This window comes from Dermacentor andersoni, chromosome 2 (assembly GCF_023375885.2).
Source record: "Dermacentor andersoni chromosome 2, qqDerAnde1_hic_scaffold, whole genome shotgun sequence".
Lineage (NCBI taxonomy): Eukaryota > Metazoa > Arthropoda > Arachnida > Ixodida > Ixodidae > Dermacentor > Dermacentor andersoni.
The window spans coordinates 160,166,253-160,190,195 of record NC_092815.1 but is presented as its reverse complement, the minus strand read 5'-3'; the positions used below and the strand labels follow the sequence as shown (position 1 = coordinate 160,190,195).

The following is a 23,943-nucleotide window of genomic DNA, read 5'->3' as shown; positions in this document are numbered from 1 at the left end:
GCTTCGTGTCATCGGCGGATGTGGCCGCGGTCCGAGTGTCTTTGACTCGGAGGACGGTCTCGAGTCCAGTCGTAACGAGAACAGATACACAGCAGGTGCTGTATCTGCAGGGGTCACGCGTTACAGTTACAGGGCGGGCGCCGAGGCGAACGGGTTGTGTATGTACCGCTTATGCGAGTCCTCGCGGTGAAGCTACTGAAATGCGCTCGAAAGCCTCCCTGCTTTATCAGATGCGGGCGACTTTAGCGTCTTATAGCATGGCCTCGGGGATGAGGTGTCCCGGGAAGAACACCGTACGCGTCGAAGATATCGCACGCCGCGCTTATATTGTAGCAATCGTCGATCCTGAGAATCTTGTCCTGACGGGTACGCTAAACCCGAACCGCACGTACGTGCCTCATTAAACGCCTTTATCCACGCGCCATCGCGATTGCTGTCACGCCGTTGATTGGCGAATCGTATACCATCTCCTCTTCCGCGCCTGACATCCTCCCCTCCTCACTCCCAAGGCCGAATTCGCTCTTTGCTCATCAAGAGCTTCCAATCCACGTCACCCTGTCGGCGATTAGCGTCAGTTGTGTAACACGTGCGCTTAGCATACTTACCGTCGTCTGTGTGGTAAGCGCCTGCATGCCTGGCGTTTGCGTCGCGCTCCGCTTGTCACACTCGTCATCAGCTGTGTTCACGTGTAGCGATAGCGCCGATAACGACTGCGGTAATTAGTGACGGTTCTCCCTCGTCTCGACACCACAGCTCGAGTTCCGCTGAAGGGGCAGAAATTACTCGTACGTGTTGTCTCACACCTTGGCGCACGGAAAATTGTACTTATTTCCTATACACGGATTCTTTATGATTGATTGTCCTAGTTTCACATTAGACTTTGTACTATCTATCCCCCCCCCCACACACACACAAACACATACACGCACCTCTCAAAATGACGGCAGATTACATTGCCGATGCCTATATTCCCGATATTCACAGAAAAGGAAAAAGTTAGTTTGCTTCTGTGATCAAACCATAATTATGAATTAAACGAGACGCGCACAACTGCATTTAGGGTCATTGTGTCTGGGCTCACTCTTGATAATTTCTTGCAACCGCCAAACGTTCCTATTTCATATATATATATATATATATATATATATATATATATATATATATATATATATATATATATATACCTTCATGTTTTGGTTTGTTATTCGTGATGTACGCTTACGTAACCGTTCACGTGAATTCATGGTAAACCACTTCGCCTTTAAAATCATATCTCTAGACTGCATTCTCTCTTAAACATCGTATCAGTATTATTATTGTTTTTTTTTCTTATATTATATAATAATGCGCATGCGCGCGAGCATCAAAAGGTTGTAGAAGTCTTGTTGATCTTCAGCTGACTTGTTTCAGCTTATGTTCTAAAACAGTTCCCGGAAATCAGATGAGGAAGTGTATCGCTTGTCAATTAACATTGCGCCTAGATATTTAAAACCGTATATTTCACGCAAAGATAATGGGCCTATATATGACGTACATTCCAGTGAAGGGTGTCTGTTTCCTTGTAATTGGCATTCAACCGCGACATTTTGTTTCTAATGCCGAGAACCATACCTTATCGTTCGCACCATTTCAGCAAATCGCTCGTATTCTCACAGGAACGTTTTCGTCGTCGGTGCAAATAATTTACCTAAAAAAAAAAAAGAGTGCAATCCGCAAACAATCAATTCTTCGATGAGGGATTCACAATATTAACTAACGATGTCAGCAATATATAAAGGAAGAATGAGAGACGGGGAGAGTGAAAAATGGAAATGCACAGAGGCTGACGAGATGCACGTCCTGTTTGCATACCATACGCTGGGGGAGAGGGGATGAACAGCGAATGGAGAGAAAGGTCACTACTGCAGCGCGCGCACGCGCACACACACGAAAAGCAAAGTCAAACTGCCCCTTGGGACTCCTGACGTCAGTGGAAGGCGCAGGCGGTGTACCCAATGACACGCATCGGTTTCTGGTCGCACCGACACCATAACTTCCTGATCCGACCGAGGCAGTTAACGGTGTTGGACGCAGTTCTACCTGAGCTATACCGCTGCGGTATATGGAAGCTATCGTCACTCGACCCTATAATGATTGTATAAGCGAGGAAGAGGATTTTAATGTACAGCTGGAGAGGTAGTCTTAACCAAACAGCAGGTATGCTAACCGATGCTGGATGGCACGTATTGTTAAATTCGCGAAATAGGTTTATTTTTAAAAGATGATATTGGGCAGCACCATATTAGATGGCGCCAGGGCGCTGAGATCGTTCTGTTCATCTAACACCTTTCAACTTCCTCGTCTTCAGTTATAAAGTTACCTTAACAATATTTTCATGGTGCGGTTAAGGTGAAGGCAAAGAAATGCGACGAAAAAAAAAGAAGAAAAGTACCCAGAAGAAAAATGAAGAATTAGCACCAAAGTGACTACGATAGCAACGAGCATTGTGCGTGGCCTTCAAATCACTGCTTAAGCTATTGAACCGAAGCCTATAATTGTAGAGCGTACGCCTCGCCTGCAGTATTTCGTTAGTTTGATTCCCACCGGGCCCCCACTGGTTCAAGTGAACTTGGCGTTCGGCTTTTGTCAGGCGTTGCACGCTTGGAAGAAGGAGCCTGCGCCCTAAATTCCCGTCGAAACCTTCGCGAGCACACGCGAAAAAAAAAAAAAAAGAGAGGAGTCTGGCGGTCACATGCCGCCAACTTCCCCATAGGTGTCCTTCCAAGCGTCTGGAATTCCCGTAGCTGCCGAGCACCAGGCCGGGAGCCACGCTCGTGCCTGTTTTACCGGTACATACGTATACCCGGCGGCAGCACACGGCTGCCGCCCTGGAAGCATATGGAGCCCGTGAAGAGGGAGCCACCCAATCAGACGCTTAACGCGTTCCATTTCATTATGGACCAGTAAAGTTGTTTCTGTCTCTCTCTCTCTCCCACAGCAGCGGCGGATGCTCGACTATTTCACCAAAGCTGTGGCGGGAGAAGGAACACCCTGAAGAGACCTTTGCAAATCTCTACAGCCCGGCCCCCCCTTTCGAGATGAGAAACCAGATAAATAATCGATCCCCATGTCGTGGTAACAGAACGTGTGCCAGCGTGCAGTCCAGACCAATCGCTAGTTCTCGCGTGCTACATTCCGAGATGGTCGCACCGACTACCCCTGTGGCGCGTGGTATATTATTTTAGACACGCCTGCCCCGTGATAACCCCCCGGTAGCCCCCGGCGCCATAGAATTGGTGACAGCGTTCCCGAAGTTTTCGATACAGCAGACACGTCTCGCGCGAGAGCAATGGCATGGAGACAGCGATAATGGTGTGCATCTGCGCAATATTCGGCGAGAAAATAAAACCAGCAAAACATCACGCACGTGTGGCAATATTCCGAAATTAAGCTGGCCGATCTCGCCCACTCTAAAAGCTTTTTAACACCCCTTCGTGGCCTAACCTTGGCCCGGATAATGTGATGATTCTGAATTGAATGCTGTGTGTTTACGTGCCGAAGCCACGATTGCATTAAGGGGCACGCCGTAGGGTGGTACTCCGGATTAATTTTGACCTCCACACTGTAAAAAAAAAAAAAAGTTTACACCCTTTGGGTTATGTTTTGTCCCGGAACAGTAATCGTCATCTGTCTTGCCCGCATTTCCTTTCTTTAACGCTGCGAGCCCACGGTACTTCTTACACTCTTAAGCAAAATTACACCCTTTTGCCACACAACGATAATCGTCATCTGTCTTGCCCGCATTTCCTTTCTTTAACGCGGCGAGCCCAGTACTTCCCACTAACGAACGGCATGCGCGTTATCAGCATGACATAGCATTCTCGACAGGAAAGTAGCGGGCGCGGCGTTTTCAAGAAAGGAAACGCAAGCAAGGCAGATGACGATTATCGTTGTGTGGCAGATATATTCCCCAAAGGGTGTACCTTTGTCTCAGAGTACGATTATTGCTGTGTGGCAGATATACAGCCTTTAGGGTGTATATCAGACGCACAACAATAATCGTCATCTGCCTTGCTTCCGTTTTTTTTTCTTGAGAACGTACACTCTTAGACAAAGGTACACTATTTCGGGTGTATATCTGCCGCACAACCATAATCGTCATCTTCCTTGTTTGCGTTTTCTTTCTTGAAAACGCCGCGCCCGCTACTTTCCTGTCGGGGATGCTAAGTCATGCTGATAACGCGCATGCCGTTCGTTACTGGGAAGCACCGGGCTCGCAGCGTTATAGAAAGGAAATGTGGACAAGGCAGATGACGATCATCGTTGTGTGGCAAAAGTGTGTAATTTTGCAAAGAGTGAACATCACGCTGATAAAAACGAGTGGAAAAGCAACGTTAAAGGAAGAAAATGGATGCATAAGTAGATGTCGATTGTTTGTTGAGGGACAAAATAAGACTCGAATAACGTCTCTCTCTCTCTCTCTCTCTTGCTATATATATATATATATATATATATATATATATATATATGCGATAGTTGTGTGTTCGGTTCCCACATGCGGCAAGTTGTTTTTTCTTCCACTTTAATTTCCATTAACTTATCGTTTCTACATTCCATTTATTAAGCACAAGTAATTTCCCCTATGTTGTCCTTGGTGTCAGTGCTTGTTGGCTTCTCATAATATGACTAATAAAAATCGTGCCCCTCGGTTAACCGCCTTTCTTCTCGTTTATTTATACATACATACATACATACATACATACATATATATATATATATATATATATATATATATATATATATATATATATATATATATATATATATATATATATGTATGTATATATATATATCTTCTTCTTTCTTTTTTTTTCTTTTTTGTGAAGTGCAGTAGTGATTACGACGACGATGAGGAAACGGCGACGGTTTGCACGGAGTGCGTATTGCTGCACCGTTAATTGACAGCGCGCGTCCCGTCGCCCTGCGATCAGTGACGTCACCGGTCGCAATAGCGTCACAGAGAGGGGACCACCGCGGAAGGGACGTCTTGAAGTGAGTCATGCTGAAAGTAAATCACTATTCCGCGTACAACGTTGCTCACGCTGCCGCTCCCAAGGGACGTCTTGAAGTGAGTCATGCTGAAAGTAAATCACTATTCCGCGTACAACGTTGCTCACGCTGCCGCTCCCGGACTCGCTCTGTTGACTGCGGCATTCTTCTATCGCGTGCCCTCTCTCCTGATACGTACGCCCGCTACGCACCGCAACGGTTCCGGCGAACGGAGTATAATGCTACGCTGCTGGCTTCCGCGCTACAAAGACCGAGACTCGGCTCGCGTAAGGCCGATCGCGCACACCAAGGCCAGGGCGTGCTTGGCTGGCGTCGTGCGTGCTGGCGACGCTTTGGTCGTGCATTATGCGAAGCCTCCCGAATGAAAGATGCAAGGAGCGCGGTCGGTTGCGGAGGCTCAAGAACAAGCACACAGATAGGGCGGCTGCCGTGTCGTGGGAAGAAGTGGAAACTTTTCACGCTCCCCCTTCCTTGGGCTTGACGCCGCCGCGATTCCCCGTAAGAACGACGGATGCATTGACTACTGCAGTGCAAAGGATACAGTGAATATAGCAGTGAATACAACAACGAGTGAAACACCCACTAAGGATCACAAATTACCTGAGAGAGAGAGAGAGAGAGAGAGAGATCTATCTGTCTGTCTATCTATCTATCTATCTATCTATCTATCTATCTATCTATCTATCTATCTATCTATCTATCTATCTATCTATCTATCTATCTATCTATCTATCTATCTTGATGCTGCTGCTGCTGCCGCCGCTGCTACCCTGGAAGATTCAGTCTCAGTTCCGTTGGCACCCACGCCGTTACACTATAACAAGTCAATAAGTATACTTGAGTGTATAATTTTTACTCTCTGACCATTATAACAGCATCATTAAAGTGGAAACTAAAATCTCTTATCGAGCTTTCGTGCCACCTTTGAGAATAGCTGTCATTATCTCCGTCCCCGCCGCTATCCACATCTTGAAGCGCACCCAGAACGCCGCGGCATGCGCACTTCTGACAAAGACTGAACATCAATCACACTGCCGCCTCTACAAGCCGCTGAGGTGTACATAGCGCTATACTGACAGACGGAAATAAAAAAGAATGCACTCGCCTTCCGCGTGTTGCAGCTGCCACAGGTGTGCGATATGTGCCTATAATATGGCTGTCGGGGATAACGCCGACATTTGCGGCGCGCCCGCAGTAAAGTCTATACGTGAAAGTCGGGCCAACTGCTGGATAGAGGCGAGGGGGCGCGCGCTCGCACACGTTTTAACCGCCTCCCGTGCCTCCAAGTCGTGACTCAACGCATCACAAGACTGCGCGAAGAGGTTGTTCGGTCGACAGAACGAACAACACACTCCGAGGTCATCGACTATGTGCCGTTATGCTTTGCACGCCCGCCAACGTGTGTGTCAGCACTGTGTGCTGTCGTTGCTCTTATCGCTTTGTTTGGTTTGGTTTTGTCGGTGGGTCATTATGGCGAGAAACAATCGATCTTTTCAACTCTACGGTAGCCTAGCGCTTTTCCGTGCGTTAACCTAAGCGCTAAACTGGCAGCCCTCTTTCGTGAATTGCTGTCCTCAGACAGAGGTCAAAGCGGCTGCAGTTCGTTCAATTCCCTGTCCTCTTAGTCATAATAGATCAACGGGTACCTTATGCAATAGCGAAGAGGGAAACGGGGAAAATGGCCGCTCGATTCTTGGCTTCTTGGGTCCCGCTGTTACGCTTTGAGGGTTTCCGTCTCCATAGCCAGTGCTCATCTCTGCATTTGAACGCTTTGCGCTGCGGATCAATCTTTTTGAACCAGCCGAATGATATCCTGACACTTTTGGGGCCAAGCTTATGAAGCCCTTTCGAATATCATTTCGCGTGCTGATCAATTAACCATTAACCAAAGCTGCCTCTTTCCACAAACGCAATCCAACGCCTATTCATTATCATCACGAGCCTCATATCCACTGAGGCACGAAAACAACTTCCAGAGATCTCCACAGTATACCCTATTACAGCGTCAGCCGAGCCCATCGTATACGGGGCGATCATTTTTAAGTTTTACGAATTTTTAAGAATCACCTGTGACAGACAGCATAATTCTTGTTGTTGAGCTGGAATAATCGAAGGGGCGGACATTACCAGCAGAGAGACTGAAAAATTCACTCAATAACTTCCTTAATGATTACCTCACGGCACATATTGCAACTTACGAATTGTAACCGGTGAGTGTGCAAGACGTATCCACTTGAAATTAATATTCGGTATGAAACCAGTTTCCAGAGAGAGAAAATAAACAATAAACTTTACAGAAAAGAGCACGCGTGCGTGTAGCTAGCTCCTCCGCTTTGCAGCGTGCGGTCCCCTCAGTCCAGGCGACCAGCGACTTCAGCTGCCCTTATCGCTCGGTTGACTATAGACATTATTTCCTAAAGTGTGGGACGAAATGCGCTGGCGTTCGAGCTACTTTTGTGCTTAAATGTATAAAAGAGTGTTATGGTGAACAAGTATAAGTGGAGGAACAGTGCATTTCTATGGTGAGTCTGGTGGCGCACGTATCCAAACTGGTGTCATCCTGGAAATTCATTCAAACTGGATGCGCCTTGCAAATTTACCGGCTAAAAATTCGTAAGCTGCAATGTGTGCCGTGAAGTTATGAATAAAGTAATTATTGATCTTTTGTTAATTAGTTGAATGTGTGTTTTGGTTTCTCCTGCAAGTAATATCCGCCTCTCTGAATAATCTAGGTCAAGGACTAGAATTGTATTAACTGCAACAAGTGATCGTCGAAAATTTCGTAAAGCTTGAAAATGATTACCCGCCAATTTTTGAAATCTCATCACTAATTATCATCCAACTTTCAATGAATGAACTACGCTTCCCTTGGCACTCAATCTGTCACTCCAAAAAAACTACCGGTAACTTTTTATCATTAGATGGCTCACCTCGCTCCGTTTCATCTTAATCACAGTTGGAATATCATCATTGCATCTTCAAACATCACATCTATAATTTCATTTTTCGTCCCTCATCGTGCGATCTTTAGTTTCGTTTAAGGATACGAAATTTTGTGTTTAGAACTGCGCCTCCGGCAATCTTCAGAAAGCTGTGTCTGTGCGTGCGTGCGTGCGTGCGTGCGTGCGTGCGTGCGTGCGTGCGTGCGTGCGTGCGTGCGTGCGCGCGCGCGTGTGTGTGTGTGTGTGTGTGTGTGTGTGTGTGTGTGTGTGTGTGTGTGTGTGTGTGTGTGTGTGTGTGTGTGTGTGTGTGTGTGTGTGTGTGTGTGTGTGTGTGTGTGTGTGTGTGTGTGTGTGTGTGTGTGTGTGTGTGTGTGTGTGTGTGTGTGTGTGTGTGTGTGTGTGTGTGTGTGTGTGTGTGTGTGTGTGTGTGTGTGTGTGTGTGTGTGTGTGTGTGTGTGTGTGTGTGTGTGTGTGTGTGTGTGTGTGTGTGTGTGTGTGTGTGTGTGTGTGTGTGTGTGTGTGTGTGTGTGTGTGTGTGTGTGTGTGTGTGTGTGTGTGTGTGTGTGTGTGTGTGTGTGTGTGTGTGTGTGTGTGTGTGTGTGTGTGTGTGTGTGTGTGTGTGTGTGTGTGTGTGTGTGTGTGTGTGTGTGTGTGTGTGTGTGTGTGTGTGTGTGTGTGTGTGTGTGTGTGTGTGTGTGTGTGTGTGTGTGTGTGTGGCACTCCAGACGTCACGCTCAGCCACTAACACGCCATCAGACGTGGTGAATCAACTCTCAGGAACAAAGTTAGCATGACGCCTCTAAGTATCAACCATATAATTGCGGCTCATATTAAACTCTTGGCAATATGCGACGGCCAGCGCTTGACTCTCAAATTAGGGCTCAACGTAGAAAGAAGGGACTCGCTTGTTGATTGCCCCTCTCTCACCTGCTCATATGTCGCGCTCATTCGGCCACCGTCCATGCAATTAAAGCGGATTATGATATGAAAATTTTATTTAACTTTGGGGAAGGGTATATAGGGGAGGAACCGTTAGTTCAGGGCCCCTATGATGTCTGCTGCGTTGGCCTTAGGCCGGCGGATCATCGCCCGCCGCACCTCAGGAGTCCCACCGCGACGAGAACATTGGGGCGGAGCACTCCACCGTGGCGTGAAACGTCGTCGGCGACGAAAGATCAAAGGTTTCAGCATGCTCGATAATTTTATAACGTACACCCGAACTCAGTATTAAAAGTTAATGCAGCGCTAAGCGATTCGCAAATGGAGAGAAAGGGTGTTGAAGCGCCCGGTGAGTGAAAGCTGATGGATAGCCGCTTACGAGGCCTCTCGGGACGACGCGCTTACGGGCAACCGACAGAAGCAACCCCAAACAACAGAACAAGCGACGTACAGCCCCTGAGCCCCCCCCCCCCCCCCCCCCGACAGGAGAAAAAGAAGAAAGAACACAAACAACAATAACAACAACAGCAGGGGCCAAATTCTGGGAAAGTGAAGAGAATAAAGAAAAAAAGCGAGAAAGCAAGAGAAATACGCGCGAACTACAAGTCACCGAACGAAGGAGCGGATGAGGCAGCGCGAGCGAAGCGACCTGTCGAATCGGAAGACAGAGAAGGCCTGATCCTCCGAGAGACGCGGGAGCCGAGAGGCCGTTAATGAGAGAGCCCGCGAATTATTCCTTTACGTCAAAGGATCAGCGCCGCGGAGACGGGAAGACAATGAGGCTGCCGGGACGCCGTCGCCCGTAGCTGCCGTCTCCTCGCGCACCGTGGCGACGACGGTCCCTGCCAAAAAAGCGACGTCCCGAAGCGCCCACCGCTGCGTTCGTTGCTGGCGGCCCCGCTGCATACGACGCACGCGCGCCGTGAAGGCCTCCTTCGACCTGCCCTCCCGCGCGTCCTCCCGTACGCCATTGACGACGACACCTCGGCTCCCAAGAGCGCACCTTCAGTGAAGACTTGCGAACCGCATTGTGAAGACTTGCGAACCGCAGTCGCGTGCGCCAGAGCGAGCCTCCCAGTGGACCGCCTCTCGAGCAGACCTGGCCCAGATGTGACATCCTGTGCCGTATTCGCAATTCCTCTTGCACTTTCCACGTGTCTACCTTCGCTGTGATCGTGTGGTTTTGCCCCTGGCAAGGTGTGCGCGGCTGCTTCCGTCGAGGGCGAGAGTGGATTGGGAACCAGAATGAAGTCGTTCCTCAAGACAAGAATCCCGGAGGACATCCCGGAAGAGTCAGTACTTAGAATACACGACGTAGCACGCTTTGTGTGGCGAGCATGTGCTTCAGTATAGAATTGAGCGGGCCGAAGGCGGAGGCGATGTCGTGTCGGTTCAGCGCGCGCATGGCGGCCGCAGGCGTTCGAGGTGTAGTGGATAGAAAGAAGGCTGCAATGTTCATGGTTTGTCTTGATCGACGTGCTGGTTCGCTCTCATTTTAGTGACGTCAACTCGGTATGCCATTGTGCGATGCGAAGTGCGTTGGTCTACTATGGCACGTTCACTCCTTGCACTGGCTGTCGAGTCCGAAGCCCAACTCGACAAATAGGCGATTTAGCGCTATAATTTCGGGAGCATCACTGAGCACGCCTCTCTTGGCCAATGTACAGAGATTTGCTGTCAGTGGGACTCTACCACTCATCAGCCATATTTAGGACATCATGCAGCATCCTTCTATCTTTCGTGACCGTACTGTTTTCTGCACAGATCTCTTGTTATTCGTTGGTGTTTTTCATCTTAATTGACTTACCTTTCACCGCTTGTCCAGTGTAATCCTGCGCTACAAACATGCTCCAGGTCTAGGATCCCTTTAGGTACGCAGTTCTTCGTAAAAAGTGATCACTTATGACGTCAGTGGAGGTAAAGCAAGGGTTTGGCAACGTCAACTGTGAAAGGTGATCTGATGAAGGACGTCCTTTATAGGCTCTGCCACTGCGACGTAGAACACCCCAAACAACTCAGGTTCCTAATTCTCGCTCGCGTTCTATCCTCTGCTGTTTCCCAATATTTGATCTCACTCGTTGTGGCTTCATCATTGGATCGGTGTGCTCATATAACAGGTGTGAGGCCTTCGGTAAATTGAAAAAGGTCGAAATACTTGGAAGAAGCACATACTGCCAATAACGTTTGCCGTTTGCACCGTTTTTTCTTTTCTTTCACGCAATTCTTTTTCACTTTACGATGCACTGGAATTTCGCGATACCTGCAGTGAAAGTCGTCGTTTCTGCTTGGCTCATTTGATGTTGTTGCGGTACAGTGTTTTCAACGTTGAGGCTTATATATTTGCCTCTACAAATTACGGCGCAGTAGTGTCTAAACACGCAACCTGTAAACCAGATGAATTTGATGTTGTTGCGGTACAGTGTTTTCAATGTTGAGGCTTATATCTTTGCCTCTACAAATTACGGCGCAGTAATGTCTAAACACGCAACCTGTAAACCAGATGAATTCTCATTATTGAATAGCAAAATCCGTCCGTTATGCTGGCATACATCGGTCGTCACAACGAGTAGCTAGCAGTAAAGGACGTGACCCCGTGACCACATGCTGTGACGTGACGCCACGGCACGGTAGCCTCATGGGGAACGAAACCGATTCTGGCTGCAGAAAAGCTATTATATTGCATTATTCCCGGCGCTCTGAGGCTTGGCACTATCTTTTTCTAGGGTTTAGATTTCTAGGGCCTCCATACAACGCAAAAAAAAGATGAATAGTCTAAAATATATCTGTACCCCATTATTTTTTTTATGACATGACATTGGGTATGTCAGCATTATGCGTAAAGAACGCATGAACACTTATTTGACGCGTTGATGAGACAGCTGACGTGCATAATTCTAAACAATGAGTCATGAAATTTTTTGATGCGCACTGCAACTTCTCGATTGTGGTGGTGGTGATGATGAATGATTTCGCGGGGTCGTATCGTCTTGGCATATTTCCGTCAGCATTTGCCTTACCCGTGTCGCACTAACACATTGCACTAAGATCGCACCAGGCGGAAAAAACGTCGCGCGCGCTGGCAAAACAAAAAATCCGCAGTGTCGCCCGAGAGGCGCAGCATCGATTGCGATAGCAAATCATTAGATCGCTATACGAAGTAAGAATAGTAGTTTTATCGGCCGTGTAATCTTGTAAACATTCGCTTACTAACTAAATTAAGAAGCGTGGTGTCACGCGCGCACAGGTAAACATGAGCGCATCTTTCTCGATGACCGCGGGCACTCGCTGTCAAAACGCTGGCGTGAGGAACAATTGCTGTAGCAGCAGCGAGCGCATTGACGTTCTTGCTGCCTCTCGATTCAAAGCGAACTAAGCGGCGAGTACACAGCGCACACAAAGCTATCAGCCTTCGGAGCGCCTACGCTCTGTATCCACTGCAGATCGCTTTCAAGGTATGGCCTACGCGGCTGCACTAAGCCGCGCCATACGCAGCCGTAGCAAAACGGCCCCCTGCAACACCCCCCTCCCCTCCCACTCCAGTGCCTTGCGCGCGCGCGAGATCGACCCACCATCCTCGGCTCACCCTCGCGCGATTTCGCCACACCCACAGCATACGGCCACGATGTTACCTCATTTGGACTTTATGCGGAACATTACGGCGACGGCGGAAATGCGTCTGAAGCGTCAGTAAAAAGGGCATGTTGCGAATCGGAGTGCTCAAAGAAGCGTCGTTAAACGCGAGCCGGCACTCGCACTTCCTGATGCCAAAAGTCGTCTATAGCGAATTCAGTGTTACGTGTTTGCGTAGCACTGGATTGCTCTCATGTGTACATTATCGCGCGATTTCCGGATCGCGCTGCCACTCAAGCACCGATGCTCGTAGAGGTCTAGCTAGTCGAAAAATACGAAATGTGACGTTACATACATGAAATCGCGCACCACGAAATGCCAACTGCGTGGTGCAAGACGCCGACAGAAGGCTCGTCAGCACAAAAATAATATCGTCCCACAAGGCGCCCCTTATGCAAAAAGGCCCGTTACGGCACGTTATACGTAGTATTGTTAGATCAGTGGACCGACAACACCATTCGGTGACATATCCCAGCGCGTCACTCGTGTGTGCTTTCATAATTGCAGGTTAAAGCACGCGCAGCACGGAGGACGCGCTAGTGAACATCTTTCTTTATTTAGCCTGCCTGCGCAGAGTGAATCCTAAGGTGAACCTTCTTGTTATGGGACGACATTCAACGCAATCGTGCTATAGTTTGCAGACAGCTTCGCAAAAGAAAAAAAAAAAGCTTTGTATGCGTTTTTGCAGGTGTGTTCCAGTTTCTCCTTGGCTGTATCTGGCCCGGTAATCCTGCCAGGAGCTCGTAAGCGTACACGTACGCGTCCTTGGTTAGCATTCAACGAGTTCCGAGAAAAACCAGCATCGGCATCAGCCCCGAGCGACGGCTGCACACACGCTGCGAAACGGTTCGGAACGCATTGTGCCTGCTACGTTGCCACAGGCAGCGACAATCTAGCATTGTTCGTACAACGTGAAAGAAACCCACCATGCACGCCCCCCTCCGCCACTCCGTCCATTCACATATGCGTATATAACGCAGTCGCCTGTGCCCTGACTGACAGGAACGATGTCGCAATGCTTGTATAGCGCTTTTAGGGTTTCTTTCACTGCGTCCACAGTTGCGCCATAGGCGCAGCATACATACAAGGTATACATGGTCAGGTTTCACATATGACATCTGACGAAATCTGCAGAGAGGGAGAGAGATTCTGATGGTAACAAGGGTGCAGAAGTCGGCCGTGTCTCAGCCTGCTACTCTCCACGCTTGGTTAAGAGGAGGGAGAGAGAAACGTGTCAATTAAGAGAATGACGACAGATGATGCTGAGATATTATAGCAATGAGCGTCAGCAACGGGTCCAGTGTATACAGTATATATACTGTATAGATGCATATACAGTCGGCACACCTGCACGTCAAGCGCGCACGGATAGTCTCCTCACGCTCTCTACTTAATCCGAATAAGCGACGGTGTTATACTAAGATTGGTGTCTATACACAGTGTTCGGTGCTCGGCATGTGCATTAGTTATATAGATGATTGAATGCGCCTGCATGACGCACGCACACCCACACTGTACCCTGTGCGTCTGACATTTTAGGTCTCTCTGCTGGCCCCGCACGCCCGCGTTTTGAAAGTTTCTCGGCGGCTCTACAGCAGCTGTGAGCGCTGTTCTCCACGTACAAAAAATAGAAGACGTATCGCGGCTTCGGTCTGTGTGTGACCTTGCTGTAAGGAAGCTTCACTTGGGGAATAAGCTCCGGTCCTCTTTCTGCAAGCATTGCGAGCGTAGGAGAATAAAGCCCTCGTTAGATTGCTTCCGAAGATCTTTTGACAAACCTGTTTGCATGTTAATGAAAAATTATACTTTCTAATGCAGCGTACTTGGGAGGATATGCAATGTTCTTTGTAATCTGGCTTTTTCGTTGTTGTTTTTCTTGTAATGCTGCATATCAAAGTGGCCGGACACTCGCTCACCATATTATGCTTCCACACAATGTTGGTATAACACCACGTGCAAATATACGTAGGCCCGAAGGCAGTGCCCGCGTATAGTAGCACCTTCCCCCCCCCCCCCCAACCATATCTTAATCCACATAAGTTAACAAAAGAATATGCAAAAGAAAGAAAGTCATTCAGCTGTTGAATGGTGGCTTAGCGTTGCAGTCGAGCCTGGGTTTAAAGCCGAGAGGGTAAGAGACTAGCTCAGTGTATCGATAACACGCAAAACCATCGTGATGTGAAAGGGATATGTATATAACTGAAACCTTCCTCCGTCTCTATAGTTCGCTATGGTTACACAACAAACCGCAACTCCGTGTCTGTGGGTCACGAGGACAGAGAAATGTTTTCAGCGGCAGAACTGTGCGGAGGTTGAGCACGCGTCTTGCGTTGTGCGAACTTGCGCGACCGAAACACTGACGCTCACCGCAGCCCAGCCAATCAGAACGTCAGCGACAGATGAAACTGACATGTCCACCGTAGGTGGACACTTAGAGAGTACTCCCCCTGATGTTGCGACGTGACGCGCGGCGAGCCGATGCGAAGCATGGCAAGTTAAGTCTTACCACAGTGAAAACTTTCTAGAAAATAGTCCGTTATCAGAACAGGAGGTTCGAGAACGGAGCTTCTGAAAGAATTCCGCGGCGAAGGCAATATATCTGCGCTCCTTAAGGTATATATACTGAGGTCTACGGGCCCATACCGAACAGAGCTTGAGAAAGCTGCCTGTTAGGAGCTGGACTGTCTACGCGGTTTACCACGTTTGAGCTCCTCTACCATTGCTTTCTTTTTCCCCTCCTGCTCCCTTCGCGCCATGCGTGGTAACGAACCAGAGGTGTACACCGCTTGTTAACTCCCCTGCCTTTCTGTATATATCCTTTCTCTCTGTCTCTTTATCTAATGGCACGGATTAACGAGAAAACATCCAAGCTCACGCGGCTATTGTCGTTATATTCACGGCAAAGGAGTGGCACTTGCTTACAAAATATGAAAAGCTTCGTCGGTTCGCATGTGCACGTCGTTTTGCGCCGCGCACACCACGTTTACATGCCGTCAGTCAAGCCGTAGCTGTACTCCATCTCACGAGTCGTTTTGGCAGCCAGCGCTGCCTCATATACGAGGCACTGCTGCAAACGACTATGCGGTCCTGCCAACCGCCAGCGCCCGTCACTCTAGGCGGAGCCGCTGGCGCTGTGCTGTACCGAAGCACTGAAGAGTGGCCTCCGAGATCGTATCGGTGCATTTCGTAGGTCACGCCTGACGAAACCCGAGTCGCAGCTAGCGTTTTGGCTAGGGCGCGGCATCGGGCCCGTGCTTGCCTGCGGCGCTTTTGTCAGCATCGTACGTGGCCTGTGTAGCGGAATGGACTCTTGAAAGCACCGGAAAGTGTGTATTCCAAAGGCGTGCCGCCATTTCCCTGGTTACGGCGCCAAATGCATACGGCGGATGAAACGGAGACTCGGAAGTACAGACGCTGTAACATATCTTCCCGGATGATGTCTGTAATGCATATTGGTCGCACTGCCGAGTAGATATCGCCGACACATTGCCTCCATCTCAGTAAATATTTCCGACATCCTTTGTGGCCGCTCTTGCGCACTCATCCTCCTGCCCACCACACCCGTCTATATATACTCTGCACTTATCGGAACGCTCGGCGCGCTATATGCATGGTCCACGATCCGACGCATGACACCGGATAGCTAGAGCTGTCCGCGGGAAGCGTGGCAGATTGATGCCCTCCTTCACTATCTCTTGGCCGCTCCGCGGCTCGTTAACCTTTGCTGACTCGCGTGAGCGCGCGGGATCCCGTTTACATGTCGCTCGTACTGGAACGCGCCATCGGAGGACGCGAGCCGACGACCTCGATCGCTATCGACGCACCACGGCGCGCTCGCAAGTTCACACACAAGAGAGTCGTCAACCATAGCCCATTCCGGTTCGCCGTTGCAGGAATAGAAATACGTTCGAACGTCTTTGTATAACAACACGTTTGGGACCCGCGAATATACTTCGTAACGTTGGTCGCTTCGTTATAAAGGTATCAACCCTTAAAAACAACCGATAACTTTGATGAAGCAATGGAAACTTTCCGTAGGGCGCTTAGTAAAAAAAAAAAAGTTATTTGATTCCGAGTTCAGCCGAAAAATCCGGCCATGGATCAAGTGACTACGGCTCAGAGGATCAGATCTCGCCCGTCCATTGCGCGCTGAATCATCATCGCTGTCCTGATGATCAGCGCTTTCAGTGGAAGCTTGAAATCACATAAACCGAAAGAGACAGCGCGGGTGATGCGAGGATTCGCATCGGCCGAACTTTATAGTCACGTGCCGTAGGGGAAGCGCCTAAGCGTGCCGCAAATATTTCCTTCCAAGCATGCAAATAAGGAAGATGATTACGTGCACATTACCGTATACGGCTTATGGGCAACGACGTGCACGGCTGATGCTGACCAGAACGTACACATGCAACGCCTGTGTAAGCACGTCCGTAATACGCCTTCCCTTTTATCCGTGTTTTTCGGGCTGCCTGTAATGTCGCACCAAGCTACCATCCTGATTGAGACCCTTTAGTAACGTTGCCGCTCCGGCCTTGCGAAGTTTTAGAAGGGGGACTGCCGGAACTACGAGTATTTCATAGCGGGATGAAACCTGCGTTTCAAAGGCCGCCTCAACACCACACTGTACAAGTATGCGCGTTGCTGTAGCGTGAATATTGCAGCGAAGGCAGAGCGCTTGTGTTTTGAGGCACGTTGAATATAAGACGCCAGAATGTGGTCGGGAAGTCGTGCCTAATTAACCTATTCAGCAGGTTCGTTGCAGCAGCACTCGAGGGTTGAAATTCACATTTCATAGAAAGCAAACTGTATATTATTACATTTTAACATATCTTTATGTTAATTAACTGGATTATGATTTTTACTAATCCAAGGAGAGAGCTAGCTGTTCCCGCTCTCTCCTTGGAACGCCTTCCCCGGCACCTGTGCCGTGTCCACTTATTTTGTAATTTTCTTGTGGCGCTGTGTGTTTAACATCAATGAGAACAAGGGAAACGATGGAACCCAATATTTGTGTTAATCACAACTGTAAGAAGCCAACAGATAACGAAGCTAAGGAAAGCTCAGGGCAAGTTATTTCTAGTTCTTAATTGAAGTGTATAAATGACAAATGAAAAGTGGATGAAAGATGATCTTGCCACCGATGGGAGCAGCCCCTACAACCTTCGCATTACGCGAAAACACAGAGGGCGCAGTATACTTCTCTACGGGCGATCTGGTGGCCTTCTGAAAACACCAGACGTCGTATACAATCGTACGGAAATCCTCTTTCCCGCAAGGCATCGAGTAGTACGTTTCGTTCCGCAGTAAAACACCGGCAGGACCTCATAAAATGATTAGTATCGCGCGCGGCTCATGCGGTGTGCGAAGTGTTCTGGCAGTGCTATCCGGCGATCGTGTGTAAGGCAGTATTCCCGGTGTGCTGCGAGAATAAACATGGCCACAATAGTATTAACGGTGCTTCTCGCTGTAGAATTAATTCTCGCTGTAGAATTAATTACTTAGTCGCTGTCTCCAGAACATCGGTGGCACTGCCGGAGTGCTCTGAAGCGATCCGTCGAAGATGTCATTTAGAGAGCATTTTCGAGACGCCATTTTCATTCTCTTCGCCGACGTTCCTGTGAAAGTTGTCGTTGTCCTCTTGCCCAATGAAACCCGCCAGAGGATAGCGCTGGCTTTTATCTAGTTCAGTGTACCGTAACGCAACATGCGCGTGCGAGAGATTACAAAGTACTGAAATACAGGCAGGAAAGAGCAAAGGTCGTCGCATGAATCTCTTGCATGAAGTATCCGATGTGTGACATATACGTTGTAACGGTAACTGAAACGTTTAACGTTTCCTATATATATATATATATATATATATATATATATATATATATATATATATATATATATATATATATATATATATATATATATGTATGTATATATATATAAGAAGCCAACAAATAAGGACACCAAGGAAAGCATAGGGGAAATTGGAAATTATTTGTTGTTGCTAATTGAATTAAAGAAATGATAAAGTAATGGAAGTGAAGATGTATGAAAAATTAAACTGGCCGCAGGTTGGACATATATTTTATTACTAGAACTAACCGTGGGAGTGTTATCCAGCGCCGCCACTCACAAACCTAGGCGGCAGATGTGCAACATGCGCCTCCTAGAGTGAGATTCATAGAATATTGTTGTTCCTTAATTTGCATTAAAAGGGAAGACGCCGGTTACTTCTCGGTGTTACTGCATTTTTCGTTTATTTTATTCCGACAAATGCATTTAGTTGTGCGACAATGACTAAATGACGGCGTCATTTGTTGTTGTGGCCTCTAATTTCGTGTTTATCAACTAAACATCCCCTCACCTCCCTCCCCCACCTTTCGCATATTTCTACCAACTTCTGCTAGAGAAAAAAAAGAAAAGAGGAAGGAATCGGTGAATACAGATATTATTGTACGTCAAGAACGACTATTTCGGCTGCAGTACATTAAAGAAACAAAGTTCACTGGTGTTCTATGGATGGGTGGTCACGCTGCATTGTACGTTTTTAGGTCTCTTGGTAAGATTTATTTAGTTTGATGAGCAGGATGTTTTCTTTGTTGTATGACTCATTTTTGACCTTTTGTTATCCCTTCACTATGGTAAATCGACCGGAATGAATTGTTTCATTACCACTGCAAGTTTGCATCACAATTCTGGCATTCACTTGCAAAAGTTATTTGCGCCTTTAATCTAATGACGGTGGGTACAACAGTGCATAGGGCATTGAAGATACCGCTGCAGCCATACACATATTCTATAAAAGTTGCTCATAAATTTTATTTTAAGTAGAAAAAAGAAGGATTCCTCCCATATTGTCAAATTCGCCATCTTTTCAGCTGTGGGCTACCATAGACATACTCTCTGGTTGACTCAAAGTGCCGTGATTACGGAATTTGATTAAATGGCAGAATTTGACAATACTACCGTCAATTACGCCATATTGTCAAATTTTCTAACGGTGGCAATTTGAGTTAATCAGCGAAGCTGCAATGGCCCTCTGGACCAATAAGAGCTATCAATACGGCGAATTCGGCAATATGCCAGACGTGCATGAGGATTTACCTTATGTAATCTTCTGCAGAAACTTATTTTCACTCTTCTCCAAGCTCATACATTTATTTATTTATTTATTTATTTGTTTATTTATTCCTCAAATGCCCCTGGAGAGAGGTTTCACATTAGGGGTGGGCTGCTTCAATGAAAAATGTGTTCGATGGTAGTCCTGAACACAGTCGCACTAGAGTGGTCCGCCGCTGTATATATATAGCATTATAATCACCCTCATATTAGTCATAACCTGAAGCAAGCAGAGTGGTCCGGAATGAAGCCTTAGGATTTTGTTTGTTTGCTTGTTTGTCTTCGTCACTACGGAAATGTCGGGGAGAAGCCAAAAACTGAATCGTCATCGCATCAACAAGTGTGCTGCGTTCAAGTACTCGGCTTTCAGTTTCGCTATCGACAGCGACCGCCGTTTTTTTTCCAAGCGTCTGTTTGCTTGCGTGGAGTGCAGTTGAGCGCAGAAAATATAAAGAGTAAAGAATATTGTCATACAAAGGGTTGATAGCGAAATGGCAAGGAGAACGCCTAGCGCGCGGCGACTTTCAGCAAGCGTCCGAAGGACGTTCACATATATTCCGCGATAAGAAAAAGAATGGCAAGAAGGCGGCTCGTCGAATGGAGCAGAGCAGCCTAGAACAATTGAACAAACCCCCGCACGCATTTCAGCGCGCCTAACGATACCATTCACGATTGTTCGTTCGTGAACAGAATAAATGTTAGATCAGCAGGAAGCCATTCCCCCATTCTTTCGCAGTTTTCTATTTATTTTCCTGCCTCGCGAGGGCTCTATTAGTTACCATCACGTATGGGTAGAGCGTACCATTGAGTCTCTTTTTTTAACTTTATCTAAATTCTTCTTTCTTTCTTCATTTTTTTTCCCAGGAAAGGGTCGTCGCGCGTGGCAGAAAAAGCCGGCATTCCGATCCAAGGCTCTCCCGGAGTGTACAGGCGCCGGGAGTCAGCCGCCATCGCTCTCTCGAATAACCATGTGCAGCGAGTTCGAGATCAGGCCGCTAGGCGGGGAAGCATCGTTCCCGATCTTCTCGCTGTCAAAATGGCGGAGGCGGGCTGTACGTCGAGTTCGTGGCCCAACCTGAAGGAGGATTACGAGCTCGGTGAAGTCATCGGTGAGTGTCGTCGCATGGTTAACTGGTTCGAAAAGCCTAGATTTAACGTCCGCTTCTTGAACGGCAGCGGGCAGCGCGTTAATTCTGCGTTTGTTTACTCGGCGGCACGGTCGGCCGTTCTTCGCGTTGCTGCCGGCAAACTTGAACGTGCGGACTGCAGCGCGGTACGGCATGAGTTCGCAGCCTGGCAGCAACGTCGACGCTGAGTAACAGTCGTCGTTTCGGGCGCTCGCGCAATAACCTGGACGACATGTAGGCGCCAACGTCTGCTCGCCCGCACCGGCACTGCTGGTACGGACGTCAGCGCGTTGCTTTGAAACAACATCGCCAACCAGCGGCAATCGCTGCCAGACCGTTCTCGGGCCTCGCTTTCTGAAACGCCCGTTGACCGTTGCACGTCGTCTGCTGTCGCCCATCCAACAGCGAAGCAGCGCGACTTGTTTCCGATCTAACGGTTCCCCCCTGAGCATCTGTGTGACGCTTTTGCCGGCTCTTAGCGGAATACCTTCACGCACGCCGGCGCTATCGTTCATACATAATCGCATCCTTTCGGTTTTTGGCCTCTCCTAGCACATTCCCCAAGGGAGCTTCGCCGTCGCGCCAGCTGTTAATGAGTGCGTTCAGCACTTATTTCTGCCTTGGAATTTATGCGCCTGAAATATTCTCTTGTTTCGGCGCTGCTAACGTAGCGACAGGGGAATTTTTTTCTTCGTTCAGGGCGCTTTCGAGGGCGACTCTGTGAAGCCTGCTCGAGAGTCGTGCTGCAGTTTACCTTGACGAAAAAATTGTTCACGTTCCGCTGTAAGCTTCTACGCGGAGCCGCTGGCGTTTTCATGCACGCACGCCGCATTGTTTACATATCCGGTCGTATTTCTGATTCCTTCGATGTATGTGTTTACCTTGTGTCGTTTCGGTGCACTATATCTGCGCCGGTCCGGTGTTGCTATATTTATTTGCGCTGCGAATGCTCTGCTGAGCTGTTTCCTTCGGAAAATGAGAAGCTGTCTTGCAGGACTTTCGCTTTTTCCGCGCTTGCTTAAAAGCGCTAACGTTGGGGAATATATGTTTGTCAGCGAAGCCTCAACGGCAGTACAGGCTATGGAAAACCGCGAATGAAGCCGTTCACTTGTCTTTAGTGTCATCTGGAATAGCGCGGCCTCTGATAATCCAAAAAAATAAAAAGAAAGCGTGGACATGGAGCATTGTTGATGTCTCGGATTTTTTTTTTCTTATGTGATAAGGCCGCGCAGAGGACAAATGCGTGTTGTTATCAGACAGATATTGTTGACTCTGATCGATAGCCAAGTTATAGTGAGTAGGTCATTGCCATAGACCTTTTGAGTCATCTTATTATCAGTTAGTTTCTATTTTTAAACGTTTACACGAAATGCAGTGCATTCGTTTGTAGTACGAGAAGAAAAAAAAAAAGACAGGCGCAAAAGAATTCATAAGGGGCGCAATCTTCCATTCATTAACATTCTGTAATGTAGTTAAAATGCATGGTTTTCACTGCATTGAGTATGCTTGAGCCTAAGTGCAAGCTGGTTTTACTTGCTAAAGCACATTTTCCACTTTGAAGAATGCTTGTTCCAGAGAGAAACAGGTGTATGTGCTATTAAATCGGAGGACCTTTCGCATGGGATGTAAAGTTCATGCTTGGGAATTGAGAAACAAATCCAGATTTACAAATTATGAGTCGGGAAGTATGCGCGTGATAATATACAGCTGTTACATAAATGCGTATTGCACACAATTTGATATTCTGAGCTGTTCTGGACCCTTGCCAGGCACACCAGCTGAATTTATGAGGTGCATTGTTATGTCAGCAACATGTAGCGAGCTGTCCAACATTTTGTGTTTTAGTACAGTGCATTGTCTGTCACATTGTATGGCAACCAAGTGTTCTTTCTTTTATTTAATTGCAGCTGCTATCACTGTGGCTGTGCGCTGTGTTTGTATTGTTTGCTTGTGCCAGTTTTGAGGGATCAATTTGCTGTGTCTGTATGGTAGATGGCGTGCATGTCCTGTAGCTGTGGCTTTACCATACATTTTTATAATATCTGCAGCACTGCATTCAGATAGATGTACTGTGTACAGGGATTAAAATGGGAATAGCAAAATGCATGGATGGCTTTTTCTCAAACCAGCAAGAAGCAAAGGCTGGAGAGACGTATGACTTGCTGTGAGGTGCCACAAGCACTATCTGTGCCACGTCAGAGTTGGTCATACATCTTCGCACCTTTTGCCTTTTCACTGGGCTGCACAAAAGCCATGCACTCCACTGTTCGCATTTAAATCACTGTATGCATTAGTCTTCAACGCATGAGGTGCAACATTTCCTGCATTGGACTTTTAAGCATTTGTGTTCTAAACCTACAAAGTGTGCGCAACTTGAGAAAGCGAAAAGTAGGGGTCACTCAGTGACCTTCGTAACCCTTTGGTTTATTCTAGCTGCTTATCCTAGAAGGTGCCCGCTGCACCAACTTAGGGTGCATAATATGCAGGAAACTGCATTATCACATTTCATTCACCGAATAATGTGTACAGTGCATTATATAGCCTCAGCTAGAGCACAACAACAGTTAAGGCTACAGAATACCTTTTAAAAGCACATCAGTTTGGTGGTCTCAAAACCTAGTACTTTTCCCTTGATAAGCGGAAAAGCTGTCAAGGAATTAGCTGTCAGGATAGGGTTGCAAATTGACCCACAGAGACGAAGCAGACAGAACAAGTGCCACCACCATCTGTTTTATAAAACTTTCAAAAATCACCTGTGTACTGCACAAGATGCTCGAAGACATTATCTCTGCATGCATTAATTTGTGCTCCTCTTCATGTTTCGCCAACTAGCCCAACAGGAAGGGCTCCTGTGAAGGAATATTTTTTTTGTGTGTGTGTTTTAAAGGTGAGAAAGAAAACACACAGCCACATCACTTGAGTAGGCTACACATGCATGGCTGAAAATTTTATCAGTGAGGTGGCACTAATGGCATATTGTCTTGATTGACATTGCTCATGTTTCATTCATCAGTGTATTGGGTATTCGTACAGTGGATAGTCATTTGTGAAACGAACTTTAAATGAGCATAAGCGGTGCTCTAATTTCTCAATGCTGAAAGTTTTATCTCGCACTGGTTCAGCTTTTGTGTCTCTCTGTGAGC

The 23,943-nt window shown here is 47.5% G+C and overlaps 1 protein-coding gene and 1 long non-coding RNA gene across 16 annotated transcripts in view; one reads left to right on the top strand and one right to left on the bottom strand.

The window, feature by feature from the left end:
* The window catches only part of LOC129387267 (uncharacterized), a 73,580-nt gene extending 67,157 nt beyond the window's left edge, over positions 1-6,423 (bottom strand). For 2 of the 5 annotated variants that reach the window (XR_011892861.1, XR_011892860.1), the window contains exon 1: positions 6,155-6,423. This is a non-coding gene — a long non-coding RNA (uncharacterized lncRNA). Of the gene's footprint in view, positions 1-1,611; positions 3,817-6,154 lie in introns of those variants that run through there. The other 3 variants (XR_011892859.1, XR_008614527.2, XR_008614529.2) reach the window with 3 other exon arrangements.
* Positions 1-23,943, top strand: part of fray (oxidative stress responsive kinase frayed) — a 274,312-nt gene that overhangs the window by 214,031 nt on the left and 36,338 nt on the right. For 10 of the 11 annotated variants that reach the window (XM_055076084.2, XM_055076081.2, XM_055076085.2 and 7 more), the window contains exon 2: positions 20,538-20,782. In XM_055076084.2, the coding sequence (XP_054932059.1) occupies positions 20,538-20,782 (245 nt within the window). Of the gene's footprint in view, positions 1-9,947; positions 10,223-20,537; positions 20,783-23,943 lie in introns of those variants that run through there. The other variant, XM_055076083.2, reaches the window with a different exon arrangement.